The following is a 23,029-nucleotide window of genomic DNA, read 5'->3' as shown; positions in this document are numbered from 1 at the left end:
CGGTCCAAATACCCTATATCGCATACGATATTATTTTAATAAGCACATATTGTGTGTGTGTGTATGTGTGTAATCGGTCGATTTGATCGATCGATGGATTAGTAGCTATGGGGGATAACGCACACACGTGCACGTTTAAAAGAATTATGCAATTGTACGATATATTTTATTATTATTGTGCACGGACAGAAAAACGTTATTGCTCTCTAGGTCGATGGCACGCTACTTTGCCCAGCCCGCGTTAATTTATAAATCAACATTTCTCGTTGACGCGTTTTCACAGCATCTGAGTACCTACTCGTGTATAGGTACATAATATAACCTTCCCCGGTACCTATATATTATAACTGGGTTAAGTTGAACGGGTCTACTCGCAATGTTTTATGGCATTTTTCGCGTTTGCGAGGAAAACATATAACATAATAAAAACACACACGACGCACATGATATTATTGCTTTGTATTCCGCGGGTCGCCAGTCTTTTAGTACCTTTACCTATATATCAAACATTTGTGTCCCTTTTTTCGTCCCGTAGTCCCCCAGATAAAGTGTAGGTACGGTATATAATATGTCTGCGATCATATTATACATTATATACATATACAAGGTTTAAGCCGAACAACAATGGCTTCACGACGAATCATATATTTATGGTCGAGGTACCTACCTATGTATATATATATGTACATATATGGGATTTACATTTTTATCGACTTCCATCTCGTTTGGGGGTAGATATCGTATTATATTGTTATTATATACTATATTCACGTATGTGTGTGACGGGGCGACTACGGTCCCGAGGCGCAATCATCGTGATTACAGTCATTTGCATATATGTGTAATGTGTATGGTCTGTTCAACGGCGTGCATGTATAGTATTATAACTCTTCGGATAACTCCGTGTACCAAATTAACGGTGTTATTTCCCTTCTGTCCGTGTATAATATTAATATATACTACGGACACGCCGTCTTGTCGCTATATATACAATATGTATGTAGTTATTACTTAGGTAGGTAATTTTTTTTTTATTATCTCCCACAAATCATTTGCTCGGCGACGGCGACTGTGGGTACTTATATCCATGTGTATTTATGTGTGCATGTGTATATGTTTATGTGTGTGTGTGTGTGTGTGTGTGTGTGCATTACACCTATACTATATTAAGAACACCTATGTATAATAGTATACATACAGTACACATTCGAGTAGGTATACTACACGAATGGCGACGACGAAGAAATTCCCATGAGATTGGTTGCTGACAAACGACGAAAAACCAGTAATCAAAAAATATATCGTCCGTAAAAACTGACATTGTTGGTTACCTATGTAATAATAACATTATATATTTAATTTTCGTGCGTACCATATACATACACAAGGTATATGTAGGTATATATGGTGTAATGGTGTAAGGTATATATGGTGCCGTCTGGGATCAAAAAAATCCAAAAAAATCGTTACTTGGTTCACGCCCGCGGATAGTTCGAAAATTACATTGTTTGTTTTCTTAAGTATAATTATGGTAGTTGTCCTTTTTCTGTCCTACGGATAATGTACCTTCGCATTTCGTGCTTCTTGTGTATTATTTCCTTTTTTTTACTTGAAAAACCCTTAGATTCCACTTCCGAAAATATCTGTTGGGGGAACTCGTAAATGGTGACCTATTTATTATCGAATATATACCGCATCTGTATAGACAGAACTCTACTACGGGAAGGGCGTACGGGTATAGGTACCCACGTAGTAAACAAACCGTGAACATATTTGTCGAAATCATGAGAATTTCAAGCATCGTGGTGGTGAAAATAACAATAATAAAAAAAACCGTTACTCTGTGCACACACAATATGACCTTTTTCGTTTATTATTATTTTTTTAATCGCAATATTTAAATCGTACGACACGACTTCTAATCCGCGCGTACGGATCATATATTATATCTCCTTCAGACACACAAGCATTATAATACCAGCTCTTGAAAAAAAAAACAAATATCGAAACTGTGATAAACGCGCGACATGCGCTCGCACTCGGCGCGCTCCTCATTTGTCAATGTCGACCTTTAAATCCTTTTCGCATCAAATAGCCCCGGGCCCGGCGTACCTATAGGTATTATTATACATATATATCGCGTGCAGTGTTTGTATAGGCTCGGTTACCCATTGTCGTCGGTGAGGAGAACGTCGTCGCATGAATAGATCGCGAAAAAAAATCACTCGTTGCGCAAGACCGCCGCTGTTTCGTAAATGATTTTCAAAAGGGTTGTGTAAACACGGACCGGGAGGAAGCCACGCATCGCGGGGTGCAGTATATACCATATATATCTGCGTATAATATGTACCCGTCGGCGCAAAACGCAGTTCTCATGCCCTCCGATCACTGTCTCATCCCTCCCTCCGAGCACATTGTGTGGTGCGCGCGCTATATTTATTCGGAAATCTTATAAAACAATTAATCACCCGGGGGGGTCGTGCGTCTTCCGACCCGACATCCGATTCGTAGGCAGTCCCTCGATTTTTTTTCAATTTTTTTTTTGAGATCGCTTCATCGTCGATGCGATGACTTTTTTGCCACTTCATACACGCAATCCGCTGCACACAACGTACATCTCCGACTCACCCTTATCATCACCACGTCGAAACTAAGAACGCGGAACAATTCGCCTGATTCGCAAACATAATATTATAAGCTATGATCTAAGTATAGTATTCGAGTAGAATATGTGGCTAAAAAACACCGTGTAACGAAGGCCAATAGAATACGATTTGGGTCTATTACGAGAGCGTAATAATAATAACACGATTATGATTACTATGTAGGTACCGGTGTGTTCTAACATCACTACCGACAATCAACCGAAATATACAATAATAATAACAATATGATATTACACGTGGTCGCGGCGTTTACACGGCAGCGTGGAGCGGAAAACGAGAAAACGACGACGACGACGACACTTGTTAATGAAATCGTATTTGGGGAACCGTTGTCGTGGTCGGCCGAGTCGGTGTAGCGCGTGTGCAGTGGCACAACAGGTTCAGTTTTTTTTTTAACGAGACCAAAGGTCATGGCGGTAAACGTAATATACTATTTATACAAACAATATAACACGCACACAACAACAACAACAACAACTATAATAACTACACCAATATAATAACAATAATAACTGGTTATCATCGTACACCCGTATATTTATTCTGTGCGGTGCGGCTCGCGTCGATAGGTTAGTGTTGTGATGCTAGGCGGCGGGCGGGCGGGCGCAGAACGAGTTTTTCGCAGCCCCGGTCTCCCGGGCGCACTTGGGTCCAGTTCTTCGGACGAGTGACGACTGATTCACGTGACGGGGTGACCCCCCAAAAAACAACAACCCGGCACCGCCGTTATAGACAATAGACGACGAGTGCCGAACGGGTGACCCTTGTTTTCGGAACAGTTTTTCGTAAATCACCTCGTCGAGTGGAAGAGATTTCGTCGTGTTCGTCTGTTTCGCAGTGTAATACGTATGTACTACTGTAGGAAGCCACCGCCGCCGCCGAGAACCGGTCGATCGAACCGAACCGGTCCGGTCTGGCGCGCGCACAAACGTGAGCCCCTCGGCGCCGGATATCGCTCCGTCTACCGCATAATAATAGTAATAATAATAATGCAACAACAATGCGCTGTCATTCATCCGCGGTCCGCGCGATTCATTCACGAAACGCGTGCGCCGCTCGTGATCTCGTCCGTTGTCTCGTTTACTGTATAGGTAGCGGGCATCATGTTGTTGTACCTGCGTAGTGATCTCCAGCAGATCTCTTCTTTCAGTATTTAACATCATCGTCGTCGTCATTATCATACGACGTCTCGCGTTAATTATTTACTATTGTCGGATGCGATCGGTTGGCGGATTTCACTGGAAAAAGAGTGAACTTTCGTCGGCCGATTTGTGTTGCGACGCCGTAGTGTGTATCGCTCGGACACGTATTCGATACAACACATACCTAAACGTACCAATACGCACGTATATAGCGATAATGCGGTGAAAGTCGGCTGCAATAGTCGTTTGAAATCTATAACATATTTTCACCATTTAGACGCCTGCCTCCCCTCCCCCCTCCCCACGAGATCGTTATAGGTATATGTGTGTATTATGTTCGCAAGTATGTTACAATAATAATAAAATAAGCGATCGTTTTCCGTTTGAATAGAGATTTCTCGACAAAAACGCGGCGAAGACTGTAAACAACACTATTATATAGGACTCACGTAGTTTTTGATTCGCAAAGGCTCTGTGTGGCGAGGGCGCGCTGGGTGGGCATTGACTAATGGAAAATATATAGGAATGAAACTGGCCATAATTTAAATTCTGTGCGTGTCCCTTAAAACTTAAGTCTCCCCCACATACCTACCTGTGCGATAGTGATACCTGAACGGAGGACGTTTTTTTTTTCGCGGGCTGTTTTTGTAGGAGACGGCGGGGTAGCTGCAGCGAGGACGACGAGGTCACCGGCGCCGTTGTCGACGGCGACGGACAGCATCACCACCGCCGGCGACACGATCATCACCGCGACGACGGCATGGCCGATTCGGACACGAACGGTGGTGGTGGCGCCGGGGGCGGAGGAGGCGGTGGCGGGGGTGGCGGCGTGGCCGAACAACCCGCCGAGCCGAGCGGCTGGAGACAGTCGTACTACGAGCATCCGCTGACCGCCGCCACGTCAGCCATGCTCAACATTTCGGGCGGTCCCACCGGAGACGAACAGGGCCAACAGTCGGGCCAGGGACAGGGCCAGGGCGGAGCTCCACTCAGTTTCGTCTACGAGTATTACAAGCTGCCTCACCTTTCCGACTCCGTCAAGGACAAGCATCTTGCCGACATATGGCCGTAAGTGTCATAGCGCGCGCGCGCGTCTAATCTGCGTGACCGCTGCCGCTGCTACCTCCGCCGCCGCCGCCGCTTGTCTTTTTATTCATATATATTTTTTATCGCATATAACTCGTACTCCTCTAATACAATATACTACGCACATGTTTGTCTTGGCCGTTTGTCGTGTTTCAAAAATAACACAATAACCAAAAAAAAAAATAATAATAAACGAATACGACGATGCATCGTTGATATCGTTATAAGACATATATTATAATATAACATAATAATAATCATAAACCTAACACCGTTATTTTGATGTATATATATATATATATTATGTGTGTATAACATTTTTGCGTATACTTAAGGTCTGCTTTTTTAACAATACGCTTATATTACTATATATGATGAGAGAACTGTCTCAGCCGTTCGGCCGCCGTATTGTCGTCGCATGTGTCGCACGGCAAAAACAAGTTTTCGAGTTGTCGTCGATTGGGAAGTCATTGTATGGCCATGTAATCTCGCAACAGTGCACTGCAATAATAAAAGAAAACGACATTTTCGAGGGCATCTTGTACAGGCGCCTCGTTTTATTTTGTTACGCCCGACACTAATTATATTGACCATAACGACATCTCGCCGATTTATGGTCAGCGATTGTTTGAAATGTTGCTATTCAAATCGTGCCGACGTCGTTAATGACAAATATTTAGGATTATAAATTATTTGCGTAATGCCCACAAATCTATTATACGTAATATTGTTTTCTTTTAAATGTTAAATAATATTGTTTACGATGAAAATAATATTTTATTATGCCTACGGTCGCCTGCAAAAACGTATAATTTTAAATCCACGTGAACTTGGTTTTGCAGTTGTCTGGTACAATAACAACAAAATATCTATTGGTATATAATCTGTCCTCTCAGACGCGTAATCGGTGTTTTTATAATTTCGTCATTTTTCGTTATACGTACCCTTGTGTATTATTGTTATCCACCGTCACCCAGGCTCTTTTAAAGATTATATGTTTTAGATGAAAATGTATGAAGTTTGCGTACCTACCTACTCGTTTGAGACGATTTGCGCATTTAAAATAGTTTAATCTCAAGTTACATTAAAATAATATCATGCTCGCCTATAATTTTTATAATAACAATATTAACGTACCATGTGGCTGACTTGGGTAATGACAATAACGACCATCGTTTATCTATGTAACAAAACGACAAAATCGATAAAATTATTATCTTAATAATCGTCCATAAAGCTCGACTTAGTAATAATATAACACGCATAGAACGTAGAACGTACCGATATCATATTATTATGTGGATCACTTTTATCTGCGGTAATATGTAATATTTGGGCTCTGATATGATATAATCTGTTATTGTAAATCGTTCACCATAACACACTATAAGTTACAATATGTAGGTAGGCACAGCTATATAATTTTTGGTACATTAAGAAATCCACAAATAAAAATACACCGGGTTGCGGTACACACTCTGCGGACAACATATTATGACACTGTTGCGATAGTTTTATTCACAGCGAGTACTATAAACTAAAATATTTAATAATATAAATATACGTAATGCGCAAATAATACCGTATCTTGCGTGATAAAAATTCAAACGCATTTTCTGAGCGAAATGTGAAATCTTTAATTTCTGAATAAATGATGAAAACGTCCGTCAACGATTACAATGGCTCCACGACCTATTATATAAAACTTATTAGTTATTACTATATACTCTTCTATAGACCATAACAGCCTTTGAAGCTGCAGCAATGGGGTTCTTCCACATTGCGTAGTCTATATTTTATTATAAAAGGTAGAAACGCCTTTTACATGCCTAACATAATAAAGTATTGTTCTTTGCTCTACCTTATATAATACTACAGAATATGTCGTAACTTATGGCGTAGTTGGAAAAAAATAATACTTTTTGGTCATTATTCTAGTAATGATATTTTATACACAATAATATGAAAATATTCAACTGAACAATTAATCCACGAGGTAGATTGTAACTTGTATGTATAGGTACGCGTGTTTCTAATATTTCTAAATTACATTTTTCAACTATTATAACCATAATTGTATTGCTTAGAACTACAGGTGCCACAAACAGTGGTATAGCGTAAATTTTAAACACACCCATAAGCATTTTTTTAATATTTGTTTGAAAACCCACATTTCATTGAATTGTAAATACGTACAAATTGATGAATAACAATAGGTACAATTTTATCAAATCAATAAATGGCCTATAACATATGATATGCTTATGTACTTAATATAATATAGTTTTATGAATTATGCATGCAACGTTAGTACGAATAATCGTACCGTAATTTAATCACATTGCCGGCAACATATTGTGTACTTGCATATTATACTTGCACAATCGTGCCTAATATCAATTACTGTTTTTTATCAATAAAAAAAATATGCATGCAGCATTATCTACTAATCGGGCGAATGCACGTTTCGAGAATCGATTTAACGACTAATTTCTCTATACCTCTGGAAGCTCTTGTTGTAATGTGTATGTATGTACATAAACATTATATTATACTAGGTATATATTGCCATATAGGTATAAAGATGCGTTACATATTATATTTGCACATTTCACTCGAAAATATTTTATACGCAGACGGTGAAATGTATTTTTAACGAGTGCACGCAGACGTTTATTGTAAAACTTGATATTCAGTCGTGCCCGGAGAGCACTTATTTTTATTATATATATTGTAATAATGATAATAATATTATACGCTATTGTTTTAAAAATATAACACTGCGACACCGACACTATACCTACACGGCTATCACGGCTGTACACGATATATCTGGTTTGCGGCTGGTCGCAAAAATATTATGTTCGGTTTTTTTCCTTCTTTCTTATAATTGGTTAGAAACAATAGAGATACGTCTTTTGCCTCTTTAAATCAGAAACCACCGCTACTTTTATATAATATATTATGTTTTTTTTTGTCGTTACACAGAAATGTGATGCGCATATTTCAGTCGCGTGAGAGGGTTACCCGTACGGCTTCGTCATTAACTCTAAAGTCGGCGCGATGGCGGTTTGTCGCGTATTTTACAATATATTATGTATATAGACTATAGACGATATTATATTATTTTATAAAATAAACTACCTATATATACTATATAAAATATCTTCGCGATGGGCTACCCGCTCGCGGGACCTTTGATACTAATAATATCGAATTACGAGATGAGATCGGGCGCGCGCGTACACATAAAAATTAGGCCCTCCGGGTTCCTTTGTGCGCAGGTATTTATAATATTATTATTGCGGGACGTGATCTATAATTTATAGCCTCGGCAAGGCACACACACACACACACACACACACACACACACACACACCTAAATACCTTACCTAGTATACGGTGTATAATATAATAATATATAAAGCGTAGTTATGCGCTCGCAATTATAACCCATTGTCGTAACGTATTCGGCCGTCGTAATATTTCATAGCACGCGGGCGCGAGCAACCCTTTTTTTGTGTACGTTCCTATATAATATTTTACGTGTTCCTGCCGCACATTATAATAATATAATGTACGCTCGTTCGTATACTAAAATAAAACGTACGGGAGGTCTCATATAAGCGCGTGCAGTTGTGTATATGATAATATCTGCCGCGGCTGCAGCGTCTCCGAAATCTGATATTCGGCATCGTCTAATTGTCGACATTTAACGGACGAATAAATCCGAAGATTATCTCGCTCGCGGACCACTCCCCTCGAGAGCGCATCCCGTGCATACAGCGTGGTTGCAATACTCTCATAATATACATACATTTATACACGTCGTATTATACACATACTATTATAATACACTTCTGATCGTAAATAGCAGCTTTTTCCAACCTTTTTTCCTCTCGACACACTAATCCCAACCTATATTCAGCCGTGGCGCACTGACATATATGTATACATATTTTTCGTATAGTAAAGTTGTTGTATATCAGCATATTATTACTTGTGAACAATTTAAAATGGTGCGTTTATTTAAGTTAGGAAAAAAATATTATTATAATTGTTTAATCTATCGAAATAGAAAAACAATATACATTACAATTTCATTCCTAGTGAAAAATTTGGGACTGGTTTTCATCCATTGTGAGCTTCCTTCGTTGTCGAATAGTTGACAAGCACACCCTCATGTCGTCTTCCAAGTCCTTCAATTGTGATAGATTTTTATTAGTTTTGATGGCATTCATTGAAGAGAATACTGCTTCACAAAATATAATATAGGATATAGAAAAAGGCAGTTTAGCAATCATAACTTTTCTTGAAATCTTCGGATACCTACTCATTTAATAGATTAATTCAAGTCAATTCAAATCAAGAAATCCTCAACTATAGAGAATCATTAAAAGTATTTTTAGGTTAAAATACCTATTGCCGACGTTATACACAAACGTTGATTAATAATCATGACATTTTGCGGCACACCTATGGAGGCCTCACGGTACACCGGTTAGAAAACTCTGATGTATAGGGTTGAGGCGCACGTAGTCGACCAATCGGCGGAGACTGCAGCAGCAGCATTCCCGGACGTGACTCGAGTTATATATATTATAAGACTTTGAGACGTGAGAAAAAAAACATAGCCTATGCGTATACGAGATGTACGTCAAACTCATTTAACGTAATGGCTACTTAGTGTATAATATTATTTTGGTATGTTTTCGAAACGTAATTTTTTTTAATTTCCATATAATATATACGAGAGCCCACCGCCGGAGACCCGTAGTAGTCGTTAAACGGTGCGAGGTGTCATCCTCAGTTTCCAGTCCATTTAATTCGGCATTGGCTCGCGTTCGTCCGGATGGGCGTGGTGCCCACCCGATTTCTGTGTACGTTCGCGTACGTGGGGCTGGGAGGGGCGCCCGACGCCTGCTGCAGCATAATCGACCGATATGTCGTGTATGTGACGATAACACGAATAAGAATATACATATATATATATATTAACATTATATTATTACACTATTATATATGCACGGCGTGATGGACAGTCGTAGCGCCGTATTTAAATGCACGATAATACGATGTATTATGTACGAGTTCAGAGCTGTGCTGTAAATCGTTATTGGGATAAAGATCTAAAATCAATCGGCGCGAATACACCGAATGGACGTTTATAGTACGCTGCCCATATTATGGTTTTAATGTTATAACGGTTTAGTTTTTTTTTTTTTTTCATACAATATAATATAGCTCGCCGATATCTCCGCCAGTTTCGGCCGCAGTCTTTTCAACGGATCCGATCAGTAAAACCTACGCGCGTATATTATTATATTATTACAGATATAGATAATCGCGGTGGCCGGTCGTGCGTTAAAGTTTCCTCTGTATAGACCGCAGCCGCCTATCGTCTCCGCAGTCGTTTTCCCATTTCGCCGATCCGATAGCCGCAATAATATTATATAGGCAGGTAATCCGTGTCGCGGCTGTTCGTATCGCACAACGATCGCAATCTCTGTGGCGTATTATATTATATTTATACGATAATATAAAACATCGTCCTCTTTATATATGTATGCATGTATATCGTATCATGTGCCCTCCGGAGGCTCGTCCGACAGCATTAAATTTCGCACAATATAAACACATATTACTATAAATATATATCGTTGTACGCAGCAATGACGCAATGTGTAAATATAAATCAATACGTATTGACACGCGCAGTCCTAAATTATGATTGAAGATCTCAATGTTTACATTGCGATAGATTTTTACGGCCGTCCGTAAAATAACGTAAACGCCGTGTATTCGCTCGCCGATTGTTTTTTTATTGGCCAATATCGTCATCGACAATAAGCGTTATCGGCTCACGATCGCGTGCTCACATATTATGACGTGCCGCTGCGGCAGATGACGTCCGCCATTATATTATGATTGTATGTCCAGCGACAATAAATATTATATTTTATTGCTTATTTCATCGGCCACGTCTGATATTATAAGCTGAAGAATAGTTTATTATACGCTATATAATATTATTATTATTATTATTATTATAGCTGGTGTGTATATGAGAAAAAAATCGGAAAGAAAAACCCGATTATTTGCATCCAGCGCCGCGTCGCTGGAACAAGCGTTATTATAATATAAATCGGCATAATTATCGAGAGTGGCTTAGAAAGTTATCTATACGGAAAAAAAAACTGTTATCGGTTAGGTTTTTTATAAAATATGCTCTGAGCGGCGGCGGTGGCGGCGCAGGAGTGCGTTATAGCAGCAGGACTGATTAAATCGGTCTCCCTCGCCGCGGCGGCTGTGTGTACCTATATTATATAGGTATAAAGTGTTATATTCAAATATAATATATTACACACACATGCACACGCGATCGCGGATGACCGAAACAACTTTCTAATTAGACTTGTGCAATGACATTTGGGAAGAACTAGCGCGCGCGCCTGCGTCTTGATGGTGAAAACCAGACGTATAAAATGGGTACATTAATTTTGGCGTTTTTGACAAGTTTAAGCCGGTGCTGCGGCGAGGCGAGTTTTCTGATTTTTTTTTCTTTCGTTTCGTCCTTTTTTTTTCACTTACCTATATATTTCGTTTTATATGTGTTTGTGTGTGTGTGTGTTCTTCAGCTTATGGCCAAAACCCGTTTTTTCTAATATATTATATTTTCGTCGTCGGTCGCGCGCGCTCGATCGCTCACCACCGCCGCCGCCGCAAAGATAGACGATCCGACACGCAAGTCCCGCGTGTAACATTACGACGTATACCGCGGTATCAAATGTCCAGATCCGGTTCTGCGCATGTGTCCGTGTTTATAATGAATATTATATGTATATTATATGTGTGTGTAGATATGTGTCGCAGTGCGTATTTATGTGTACGCGTGCAGTTAGCCGCTGTACCTTTTAGAGGAGAGGTCTTTCACACCGTTTGAACTCGATTTTTTTATTTCTAACACGCGTACGTACAAGCTTTAATTTCGCGCTCATTACACTATCAATGGAATAAATCGTTACACGGGGACAATCATATATATTATTTTATAAACATTATACTCGCGTTGTATGTTATAACATAATATCGTATCGCCGCAGTGTGCAGCGTATACATATATCTATTTTATAATATGTGTATAATATTATATATGTACCCACCTATATACAACACTCTAATGACCCGATGTCGGGTCGTGTGACGAACGTTTTTTAAACAAACGTGGTGGTGTTTGGTTGTAAATTGACACGTACCGAAAAAACAGCAGTGGCGTTGAGTGAACGAGTGAGTGATGCCGTGACGAGTTCATTATGACAAGCTCAATGAAGTGATGGGAAATCGGGTATTCGGAAAGGGTGCCGGAGCAAACGCACTTGGACGCCGCCGCCGCCACCGTCGGCTGCCGTTCGTCTCCCTCATTTTTTTTTTATCATATTATTTATTATTAAAATAAACTAACTAGAAGAATCCGTTGGTGCGTAATGTTTTCCAAAGGGGTTGCCGCCGCCGCTAACCCTTATACCATATATCGGTATGCACACGCACACACACACACACACACACACACAATAGTACTGTTATATAGTATTATTGTGTAAGAATACGGCTAAAAAGGGGTTGTCGTGCGTGTTGTAAAACGAAACCGATCCCAACACCTGTCTGGAGCGGTGTATATATGCAGTCGCAATCCTATTTATTTATATTTATATATATGTATATAACAATTATGTGAGTAGTGTATGTATACCATATATTTCGGTGCAACAGTTTCCTGCGATGACCTTGTCGAAAACCGATAAATGGTTAATACGCCGCTTCCTCGTCTATTATATGCATCGTATAATGGGTTTAAATATACAATATAATATAGGTGTTATACTACACGTACTATATACGAATCCATATTGGATACACCAAAAAATCAGAACCCACAGCCTGCACAGTGCAATTACCATATTGCGTCGTTGTTATTACTGAGAAGACCGTGTGAAGCCATAATAATAAACGAAAAATATATGACCACGTGCAAACCTACGCCGTAACAATATTATAATATCGTAATATACGTAGTACGAGTTTAGCCAAGAAGTGTGTGTGTGTGTATGGTTGTATATGTATTGTAAGATTTTTGTTATTTTTTATTTCCTCGTTTCGAGGTTGTGCCACTAGTACTGCAGCTCAAACACCGTTCTGTTTGAACGGAAACAATTTTTTCCTCGCACAATTTCTACACATTCCATCGCATTAATACATACATCGGTATTAATTAAAATGAAATCCACTTGCAAGTTGTTGCACGTGCACGCTGCAACCGAACAACCGTCGTGACAACGCGTACATCAGATTTTGGCAAAACCTTATACCACTTTATTATAAATTATAATTTATATTTATGTATATGATATCGATAAGTATATAGGTACCATATTATACACGTCATATATATATACGTATATATTATGTAAATAGTGACGGCGTGTTATTAAAATCTTGGTAAATAGCTTCGGGACGGGGATTGGATTATTATTATAATTATTATTACGACGGCGTTATTGCTTTTTAAAAAACCATTAAGTGTCCGGTAGTCGCGTCGATCGATTAACTAGAATGATAATTAAAATACATACGCGTATAATATAGGTACCTATACTAATAATATATAGAAGTAGCTGCTACTTTATATGGGTGGGAAAAAAAATTATACGTCCTAAGTATATTAAGTGGTCCATATAGTTGTCGTGTACCTATATATAATATTATACGATCGTCCACATTGTTACCATACGGTTGCGATCAAATATTATAATATTAATAATATTTCGATATAATATTATGGGAGTGGGATCGACGGGGGTTCGGACGGGTCTATCGGATCGATCGAAGAGGCTGCATCACTTCCATTTACCTGCACGTCGATCGAAAAACGGGGCCCACGTGGACACAATAATATAGTTGGTATAGATCTCGTGCGTGTAGCTGTGATATATTATATATTATACGTATGAATCATCTTCGGTCCGGGAAACGATACCCATCACGTCATTGTAATTATTATTTCTCGCGGAAACCTCGTCCGCCTGCGCCGTCTCTAATTATTAATCACCTCGTTGAGTGCAGATGTACCTATATATTATTATTATATTATTATGATGACGGGTTGTGTACTTGTATGTGTGTGTAGCCGACGAGGCGAGCGGTTAACGGATAAACGCTGCACGAGTTTCGTCCGAGAAAAACGATGCGTTTAAAAACGCATTACACGTCGTCGACGGTACTTATATCGCGTTCACTTGTAATAATCATATCGTCATGACTCGTGATGTATAATAATAAAATATGTATAAAATTATGCGCGTTAAACAGACCGCTTTGGCTGTAAAAAAATACTGATAATAATAATCGTGCCCGGTGGAGATCCTGTGTATAGTAATGTGATGTTATAATATCGTAGTAATAATATAATAATAATAATACAGACAATTGAAAAAATTAATTCGTCTCGCTATAGACGGACATTAAAACGCGATTATACATTCGATGACCTCCTCTGTCAGGCGGGTCAACTATTATTATTAGCGCGGCTATATTATTTTATCGTGATTTTCGATAATAATTCACCAATCCTTTTGCGGGCCGTATGAGTCCTATAACGGAGGAGGCGCGTGAACGAGACGAAACGGCGCGGCCTTTTTTTTACGGTTGAAATAAAAAACATTATTTTAATAACTCGCGGGCGTCGTTGAAATCGCTGAATTGAAATCTTCGCCGCGTAAATCATATTATAATTGGCCACTGTTCGGAGGAGGAGCCGACAACGGCAGCAACAACTGCAGTTTGGTGCGGTTATATATTATGTACCTACTCTATAGGTATAATATCATTATATATAGGCGTTGTAGAGTATACCCGAACTTCTTCTCGCGTGTGTGGGAATATGTTTTATTACAACGGATTTATACTATCAAGATTAATTAAAAAATGCCTTACAGTTATATTTAAATGAACGTTTCGTAACAATGGCCCTGCTGTTAACATATATTACTCGCTGTATACGCGTATAATGTTATATTATATATGTATTATTATTATTAATATTATGTATCCCTTAACAATGCGCTAAAAAATTCTTATCTCGCAAACCGGTTTGTGCGCATAATTTCTCGGGAGACGTCGCGATATTGGGTGCGTATACAGGTAGGAGCAGCCCGTAGTTAGGTAATAATAATAATAAATATGTACCAGAATGGCGGCTAGAGCCCTGCTTGCACAGAAGGGATCTCGCGCCGGTCCGCGTGTGTCGTCGTCACCGTCTCTCTTCTTCGTCGCCGCCGTTTACGCTCGTTCTCCCTCTCCGCAAGCTCGTTTACTAGATAATGAAAATATTATGTCTAACCGTCAACGAAGTGCGTAACAATTAATGTTTAAACCGTAATCACAATCGTAAAATTTGAAGTGACATCGTGATCGAAAAATATACCGGTAACAGTGTCGCGTCGTGATTGAATAACCAAAATATTATTATGATTTAGTATTTGCGAGAGTTGCTGCACGGTTCCGGGTCTCTCGGCATGCTTTGATTATAATATTATTATATTGTGGAGCATGGTCGTCCGGGCTTTCTAATTTCTAGTGACGTCGGAATTAACAAAAACATGTTTTCGACCTGGTACTTATACGAGTGCCCGGAATCCGACGGGACGCAACACAACGTCCACTAGCACGATTTATCGTTTTATTATAATGTTCGTATACTTTTTTACCGATCGCGTGCATATATTATATTTATTAACTCTAAGCGACAGAATAATAATTTGCGTTAATACGAATAACCGCCATGTCGCGTCTATACGCATAATATAATAATATGCTAGGTATATGATGTTTATTATAGTGGCCGATGATTTTATTTTATTTCTCGTCATAATTAGCGACCGAGACTTTATTCTGATTTTTTTTTTGGTTATTTATGTTCTATGCGTCGATTAAATTTGCATAATACAACGACTAGATGACGAGACGAGATCATAGTTTTACGAGCTGCATGTTTTTTTCTTCTTTGAGTTTAACGGCTTTGCGCAATCGGCAGTTTAAATGGAAAACTAACGAAATAATTTCGAAAATAAAAACCGTATTTTATTATAACTGCAATTTATTTTTATATGACATTTTTTAATAATTTTTTTTGTCTCTTCGCAGAACGACATCTTCGCCGAATGGTTCGCTCTTACCATCGCAGCTGAAATCTTCCAACGGACTTATCGGCACGGGCCCAGGAGGACTAGAAATCGGCGCTGGACACCTGAGCGATTTGCAGGGACTTTTCTTGCATCAGCAACCGCTCAAGCGCGAGCCAGAGGACCTGAGCCATCACCGCGGTGGCGGACCACCAAACAAGGGCAGCAACAATGCGGACGGTCTGAAAACAATCGGTGGACGTCCCAAAGTGGTGTTGGTCGCGCCCGGTAACAACGGCGGTCAGCAGGACCAACAGCAACAGCAATTGGTCGTGGACGTCGTAAACAACAATAATAATCAACAGGCGAACAATAACAACGCTGTGGGCGGCGTGAAAGAAGAGTACGGTGGTGGACACCATTCACCGCAGCACAACAGCCGGTCGATAAACGGCACGCCGTCGTCCACGTCGTCCCTAATCACCGAGATGAACCCGCCGCCGCCGGCCATAGAGTTAATCGCTACGCCGGACGGCTTGAAGCCCATGTACGGCACTCACATATTCACCACCATGACGGGACAGCACGCCGACAGCGGTACGCCGTCGCCCAACTCGTACGAGCACCAGCAGTACACCACGTCGTCCGTGCTGTCGGGCGGCGGTGGTGCCGGCAACCCGGGTGGCTACATCACCACGTCTGGTGGCCGGGCCCCGTTCGCCGATCCATACACTTACCGCGAGTACTTTGGCGGCGCCGGTGGTGGCCCCGAACCGGGTCCATACGGCTCACAGATCGTTGCTGGTGGTGGTGGCCGGCAGACCGCGTCCTCCTACGGCGGCGATGCCTCCGACCCTGGCGCCGTGTCCAACGCCGCGGCCACCGCGTCGTTCGTCGAACGTTACGTCCGACAAAGCTCGTACCACAACAAAGGCGTCATCGCAGCCGCCGGGCTCACCGTCGACCTGCCGTCGCCCGACAGCGGCATCGGCGCAGACGCCATCACACCACGTGACCAAAACGCCATCCAACAGGTACACTATTGTATACTATTATACTTGTGACGATCAATCATTATTATAGTGGTATAGATTCCCAGAATATCGGAACAATTCTTTTCAAAAGCAAACCTCCTCCCAAGAATAACTGTCTATTTCATCAAAATCATCATCTCCATCAATTAAGTTAACCAAATTATCTTTTCGCTAAAAACATAAACTGTTTTCTTTGAACTTCTTTAGTCTTGCTATCATTAACTTGACAGGTAAAGAACATAAAAAAAAAATTAAATATTTTAAAACATATTATTATCTCTTTTAATATTTTGGGCGCAGTCTTCTTATACTATACCTACGTATAATTAATGCAGAAGGATTCGAGATCAAACATTTTGTTTTTAATAATACTTAAAGCTACTTTTCCTGAGTCAAAAGAACTTCATTTTTAACGATATAATATCTAATAATGTTGGTAATTTGTGTATAGTCTTTCGACTACAACGAGATGTGCCAAACACCCAGCATGTTGGGCGAACACCAAGCACAACGGACGCCCACCGGAGGACGGTCGAGACCGTGGCACGACTTCGGCAGGCAAAACGATGCGGACAAGATACAAATACCAAAAGTGTAAGAATACATTTTTTTTAAGGGAAATAAAATTGGAAAGTCCGGTGACAAAAAACAAAAATAAATAAATAAATAGTTATGATCGATGGAGGAGTAGAGATACTTTCGCAACTTGTTTCTGACGGTATTTTTTTTTTTTTTAATTATAATTTAACATACTTTCCGCGGTGTTTCCGAGAGAGCGTTTGTCAACGTATGTATACGAAAATAATATATACATATACGGTAATAAATTCAGACTTCGACATTTTCGTCTACATCGTTAAAATTTTCAAACCAGTTTCCCGTCGCGTGGATTTTTTTTTCTGTTTTAGATTTATTTATACGCTTTTAGTCTGCCCCCCGGTCCGCGTGTGCCAGATATCCGACGACCCACTTTGCACGCTAATTTTAATCAAACGCCTCCGGATGTGTCCAGTGTCCACTGTTGTTGGGAATTTAGTGTGTTTCTTTTTTTCAACCTAAAATATTTAGGCGTGGCTGAGAGACATAATATTTTATTGTAAACTGCCGCTCTTGGGCACTATATCTGTTTGTTAATGTCATCATTATTAAAAGAATAATAAAGAACGCCCTAGAAATGTTAAATTTTTTTCCATACGAAGCAAACTGTAGTCAACAGTTTTAGCCATTGTAGGTGTATGCATGTGTATAATGTAGTATAGTACGTATACTATACAAAAATACGATATAAATAATAGATATTATTATTGTTGATGAAATAGACCAATATAATTTATAAAATAATCGTCGTATTTAGATTCTCCAACTATGGATTCCGCTATTATTTGGAATCCCCGATCTCCACCAACCAGAGGCGTGAAGACGACCGGGTGACGTACATTAACAAAGGCCAGTTTTATGGCATTACCATGGAGTACATACCAGACCCGGATAAACCGTTGACCAGTCAAACAGTCAAGGTAAGGCGCTTTGACAATTATATATTATCAATTTTGCTAGGGTGGTGATTATACCAAGACATGGATTGGGTTATAATGTATTATATACGTACTCTAAAAAAGGAGTGATAAAATTCTTAAAGTTTCATATGTTATGCTTTTGATTTCACTCAATATTATAAAGGCATATCATTTATAAGTTCGCAGGCCACAATTTTATGTTATTGTAAATAGTACAGCTAAGAATCTCGATAATGGTTTAATTTACTATAGATAAAAGTAGTACAACATTTTTCAGGTCTCTCGATTTGTTGTATAAAGATATTTTTTGCATAGATATTCGACAAAGATATTGGCTCGATAGTATATTATAATTTATAATTGCTTATAGTACATTGAATTATGTTATATCGGTTGCCACCGCACGTGTTTCATACATATATATGTATATTTATAAACATGTCGTGTTGCAATGGATTTCATCGAAATAACATAAAAACGATCGTAAATTAAGCGCTGATATATTATACATCATATTATAAGCACGTATTTACAAAAAAGTATTATTTATCCTGTCGATTTATCAGAACTATCTCGGCGCTAATCGGCGTGGACGTCGTGAAAGTTCCGCTGAGCGTATATAATATTATCGAGCTAAGGCCGTTTGCGTTGATATCTGAGCCCGATATAATATGTCACATAAGTATATACCTTTTTGTTGTAACTTTATACAAATGTGCCAACAATCTTACACGGGGGAGCCTGCAGTCGTCGATCGCCGAAGAGAGCGAAAGGAAAAAAAAGACCTATTTATTATCTATATAATATAATTCCACTGCCGTTGCATAAAATACGTTATGTGCATATTATAATTTATAGGGATATAGTATGAGCTGCGTGTGTCTATAAACTATGGCGGCTATAACTTCTTATGGTCTGTAGGGTGTAGGGATGGGATGGAGTTTGCTTTGAGGTGGAAAAGTTTGTATTTTTTTTTTGGTCTAGAGCAGAGGTGGTAACCCAGTGACTGTCGTGTTTGTGTTTTCTCAGTGATAGAGAAAAATCGTTGGAAAAAACTGTCCGTTTGTAGGACGCATTTTTCGTTATTATTATAACATGTATTATCATATGTGTTTAACCGCTCCTAACACGCACGCCGCAGCACCACTATATTATATGTATACATGCGAGTAGACCGTGTGTGGATAATCATAATAATAATAGCGCCAATCGGCGGTCCATATTTATATTCATATATATAATATGTCGAGGCACTAAAGATAATATATAATAATATATTTATCTTCCGGCAACGGTCAATGGGTAAAATCTCGCTCAAGGTGATTATTAGACGCGCGTGTGTGTGTGTGTGTGAGTGTGTATATCTATTTATATCTATGAATATATATATATGAGCTAAATGGTTGCAGGGTAGATTGTGTTGTTGTGATTGGTATATTCAGGAGGAACTGAGGAAGAGGAGGTGGGTACAACACACACACACGCACGCGGGACGGTGAGGCGGCGGGTCGATGACCAGTATCTGGAGAGCATGGTTTTGGGCACTTAACGTGTTATTATATTATATACATATTCCATATACATAAATAGACGACTGTATATGTATGTATATTTTTTTCGTTCGAAAGAAAGTAATTGGACCGTCTTCTTGTAATGATCGCCTGCCGCCGACCGTACGCACTGGCCTACCTACGCTCTTGTCTCCTATATATAATATATATCTAGTCGAGATTTTCATCTATATAAGAGCATTCAGTCTTTTTTTTTTTTTACTTCACTCGCTGCACACTTCTGACGTCTCGACTGCCGGCCGTGTGCTGACTTATACTGCCTTACCCCCGCCGACCTCTTCGAGCCCCGTTTCCATTTAAAATTACGACTTAATAGCGATATAGCCTATACTTAAGACGTAATCGCACTTGTTACAATCGGTCTGTGTGTGTGTGTGTGTGTGTGTGTGTGTGTGTGTTTGTGTTCGAATGTATATATTATATAGCATGTATAATATATATTAATTCCGATGGTTGGGACGTGTTTACGCATTTGCGCGAGCACACACACACTTGCAATAATATACTATAATGGAGCCCTCCATTATGTATATGACGTATAAATTTGCATACTATGTAAAACGCGATCTCTGCGGTCATCGTTTGACGGCGAATTCATCACCGAAGAGCCCGATGTCGGTGTATTATATATATATATGAGGATAACGCCTGATGCCCACTCGCGGAAATAATTATGGTTTGGCCGCCTGATCGAGTATAATAAATTATCGTTTATTTCTTTGCACCAAATTATAATATATTGTGTTTTATGACTACCGTGGAAGGATTTATTTTAGAACGTATTTTTTTTTTATAGTGAATCGTGACCTCTAAAGCTCTCTTTTCGTAATGCACTTATTGATTCAATCCAAAAACACTGCCGTCGTTATTTCCTCTATATATGCACCCGATACTTGTACCCCGGGTAAATAATGTATAAGTGCACAGTGGGAATGGCTTGCGTTCGCCGCGATACATAAATCATCCTCACCTCACCCCACCATCGGCAATAATTTAATAATAATTCTATATGTTTTAATGTAATTGATATCCACATGTAGCCATTTCCGATATGAGTAGATTGCTGTTGAATCTTGTATGCATATAAATATGGTCTCACTGAAGTCCATATAATTATACATCCACCTGCGGGGGGAACGTCTGTGGTGCGCTACATCATATAATGTCCGATTCGGTAAGTTCGACTGCGCGCGTGTACACGTGTATGTATATTGTATGTGTACACAGCTGTACAAGTACGCGTGCTGTATGTATGTCCGACTGATAAAGTAGATACCTATACTTATATACATATATATATATATATATATATATAAATAGCTATTGCCCCGTAGGTAGCGGCGATTGTACGCCGCAGAAGTCAACTGACGGCCCAATGATTTATAGAATTTGTCCGAGGAATAAAATATAAAAACGCACAATCCGCCGCCATGTACATACCTATATGTAATGCGCTGTGTATTTATAAAATGGTAATACGAGTATAATAGTCCCAGACAGATTGGTAATAACTCTGAAATCCGCTGCGACAGTCGGCGATTCAATAATTCATAAGTTCCACTACCGTGGTATGGTGGTATGCCTCCCGCCCAGATCCACATATAATATGTATATTGTATATATGTATAATGTATATATTGATATCTGGTAAATATGTACGGCGGAAACGGTTTGCAGACCGCCATTGTCCGGGTTGATGATTAAGGGGGGAGGGGATGTTTAAACACCGGGTGTGCCTCTGTGTGCACTGTTTTTCATTTTTTTTGCCAGCTTGCATGCCGCGGGGGCGGGTAAATCGGACGACTCACGTGTAGCGATATAATATATATATAACTGAGAAACACGATGCAGCTTAAGTGGTGGACCGCATATGAATTTTCGACTCCTACGCGCTTGGCGGTGCAGCAGTTTCGCACCTGTGTATAGTCGACTGCGACGAGTAGTTTGTGCTTATTATCTAAAAAATTCGATTCTGCACGGTCGAGTGATGTATTATTATGTATTATTATAATATACACTCTCGCCGGAGTACAGCATAATATGCTTCGTATTGTATAGTGTATACACTATGCAGACATAAAAGCAATAAGGAATATATTTTGAGAAAAAATACTCATAAAAAAAACACATTGAAAACACAGTATATTATAATATACTGTAATGAAATATATTCTTCGGTGAAGGAAGATAAAGGGTAAAGGAGGCAATAACGAAAACGAAACTTGACGGGCGTTAAAATCTCCACTCAGTTACCATACACTTATAATATAGGCACAACTACCACACATCAACGATTTCGCTCTTTATACACACACATACACACACATGAAGACGACTCTAAAAGGAAATTCTTGTTTTGTGAGATTAGGCGACGGCGTTGAATATATAATGTTTTTTTTCTTCTTTATACATACACACGTATATATATATATTATATTATTACTTTTTTATGCGTTTATAACATTGGATGAACATATCGTATTCTTAGGGTCAATTGTCAACTCACAGCTATATTGGATTTCATGATGCCTTCTCCACTCACACACACACACACACACATACATACACAAACGGATAATGTATTATGCGCGCACTGCAGTTCTCACGGGACACCTGTCTTACGAATTTATCTTTTATTTTTCCGCTGGATCGTCGTTGCAGCAGCGGATTCCGATGGAAATTATCTCTTTTTCGTATCTGTCAGATCGGTGTCGCGCACATAATATATGCATATTCCAAAGCGGCGGCTTCGTCCGTAACACATTTCATATTTTTTTCTTCTCATTCTACTACGGTTATATCCTATAAATTATATATACGCCGCAATACTATGCAT

At 39.4% G+C, this 23,029-nt stretch overlaps 1 protein-coding gene across 8 annotated transcripts in view; it reads left to right on the top strand.

The window, feature by feature from the left end:
- Positions 1–23,029, top strand: part of LOC111032473 (protein grainyhead-like) — a 94,006-nt gene that overhangs the window by 53,617 nt on the left and 17,360 nt on the right. For 7 of the 8 annotated variants that reach the window (XM_022312824.1, XM_022312822.1, XM_022312830.1 and 4 more), the window contains exons 2-5: positions 4,460–4,876; positions 16,094–17,105; positions 17,557–17,699; positions 18,460–18,622. In XM_022312824.1, the coding sequence (XP_022168516.1) occupies positions 4,460–4,876; positions 16,094–17,105; positions 17,557–17,699; positions 18,460–18,622 (1,735 nt within the window). The remainder of the gene's footprint in view (positions 1–4,459; positions 4,877–16,093; positions 17,106–17,556; positions 17,700–18,459; positions 18,623–23,029) is intronic. The other variant, XM_022312829.1, reaches the window with a different exon arrangement.

This window comes from Myzus persicae, unplaced genomic scaffold (assembly GCF_001856785.1).
Source record: "Myzus persicae strain clone G006 unplaced genomic scaffold, MPER_G0061.0, whole genome shotgun sequence".
Classification (NCBI taxonomy): domain Eukaryota; kingdom Metazoa; phylum Arthropoda; class Insecta; order Hemiptera; family Aphididae; genus Myzus; species Myzus persicae.
This window is presented reverse-complemented; position numbering and strand designations above follow the sequence as displayed.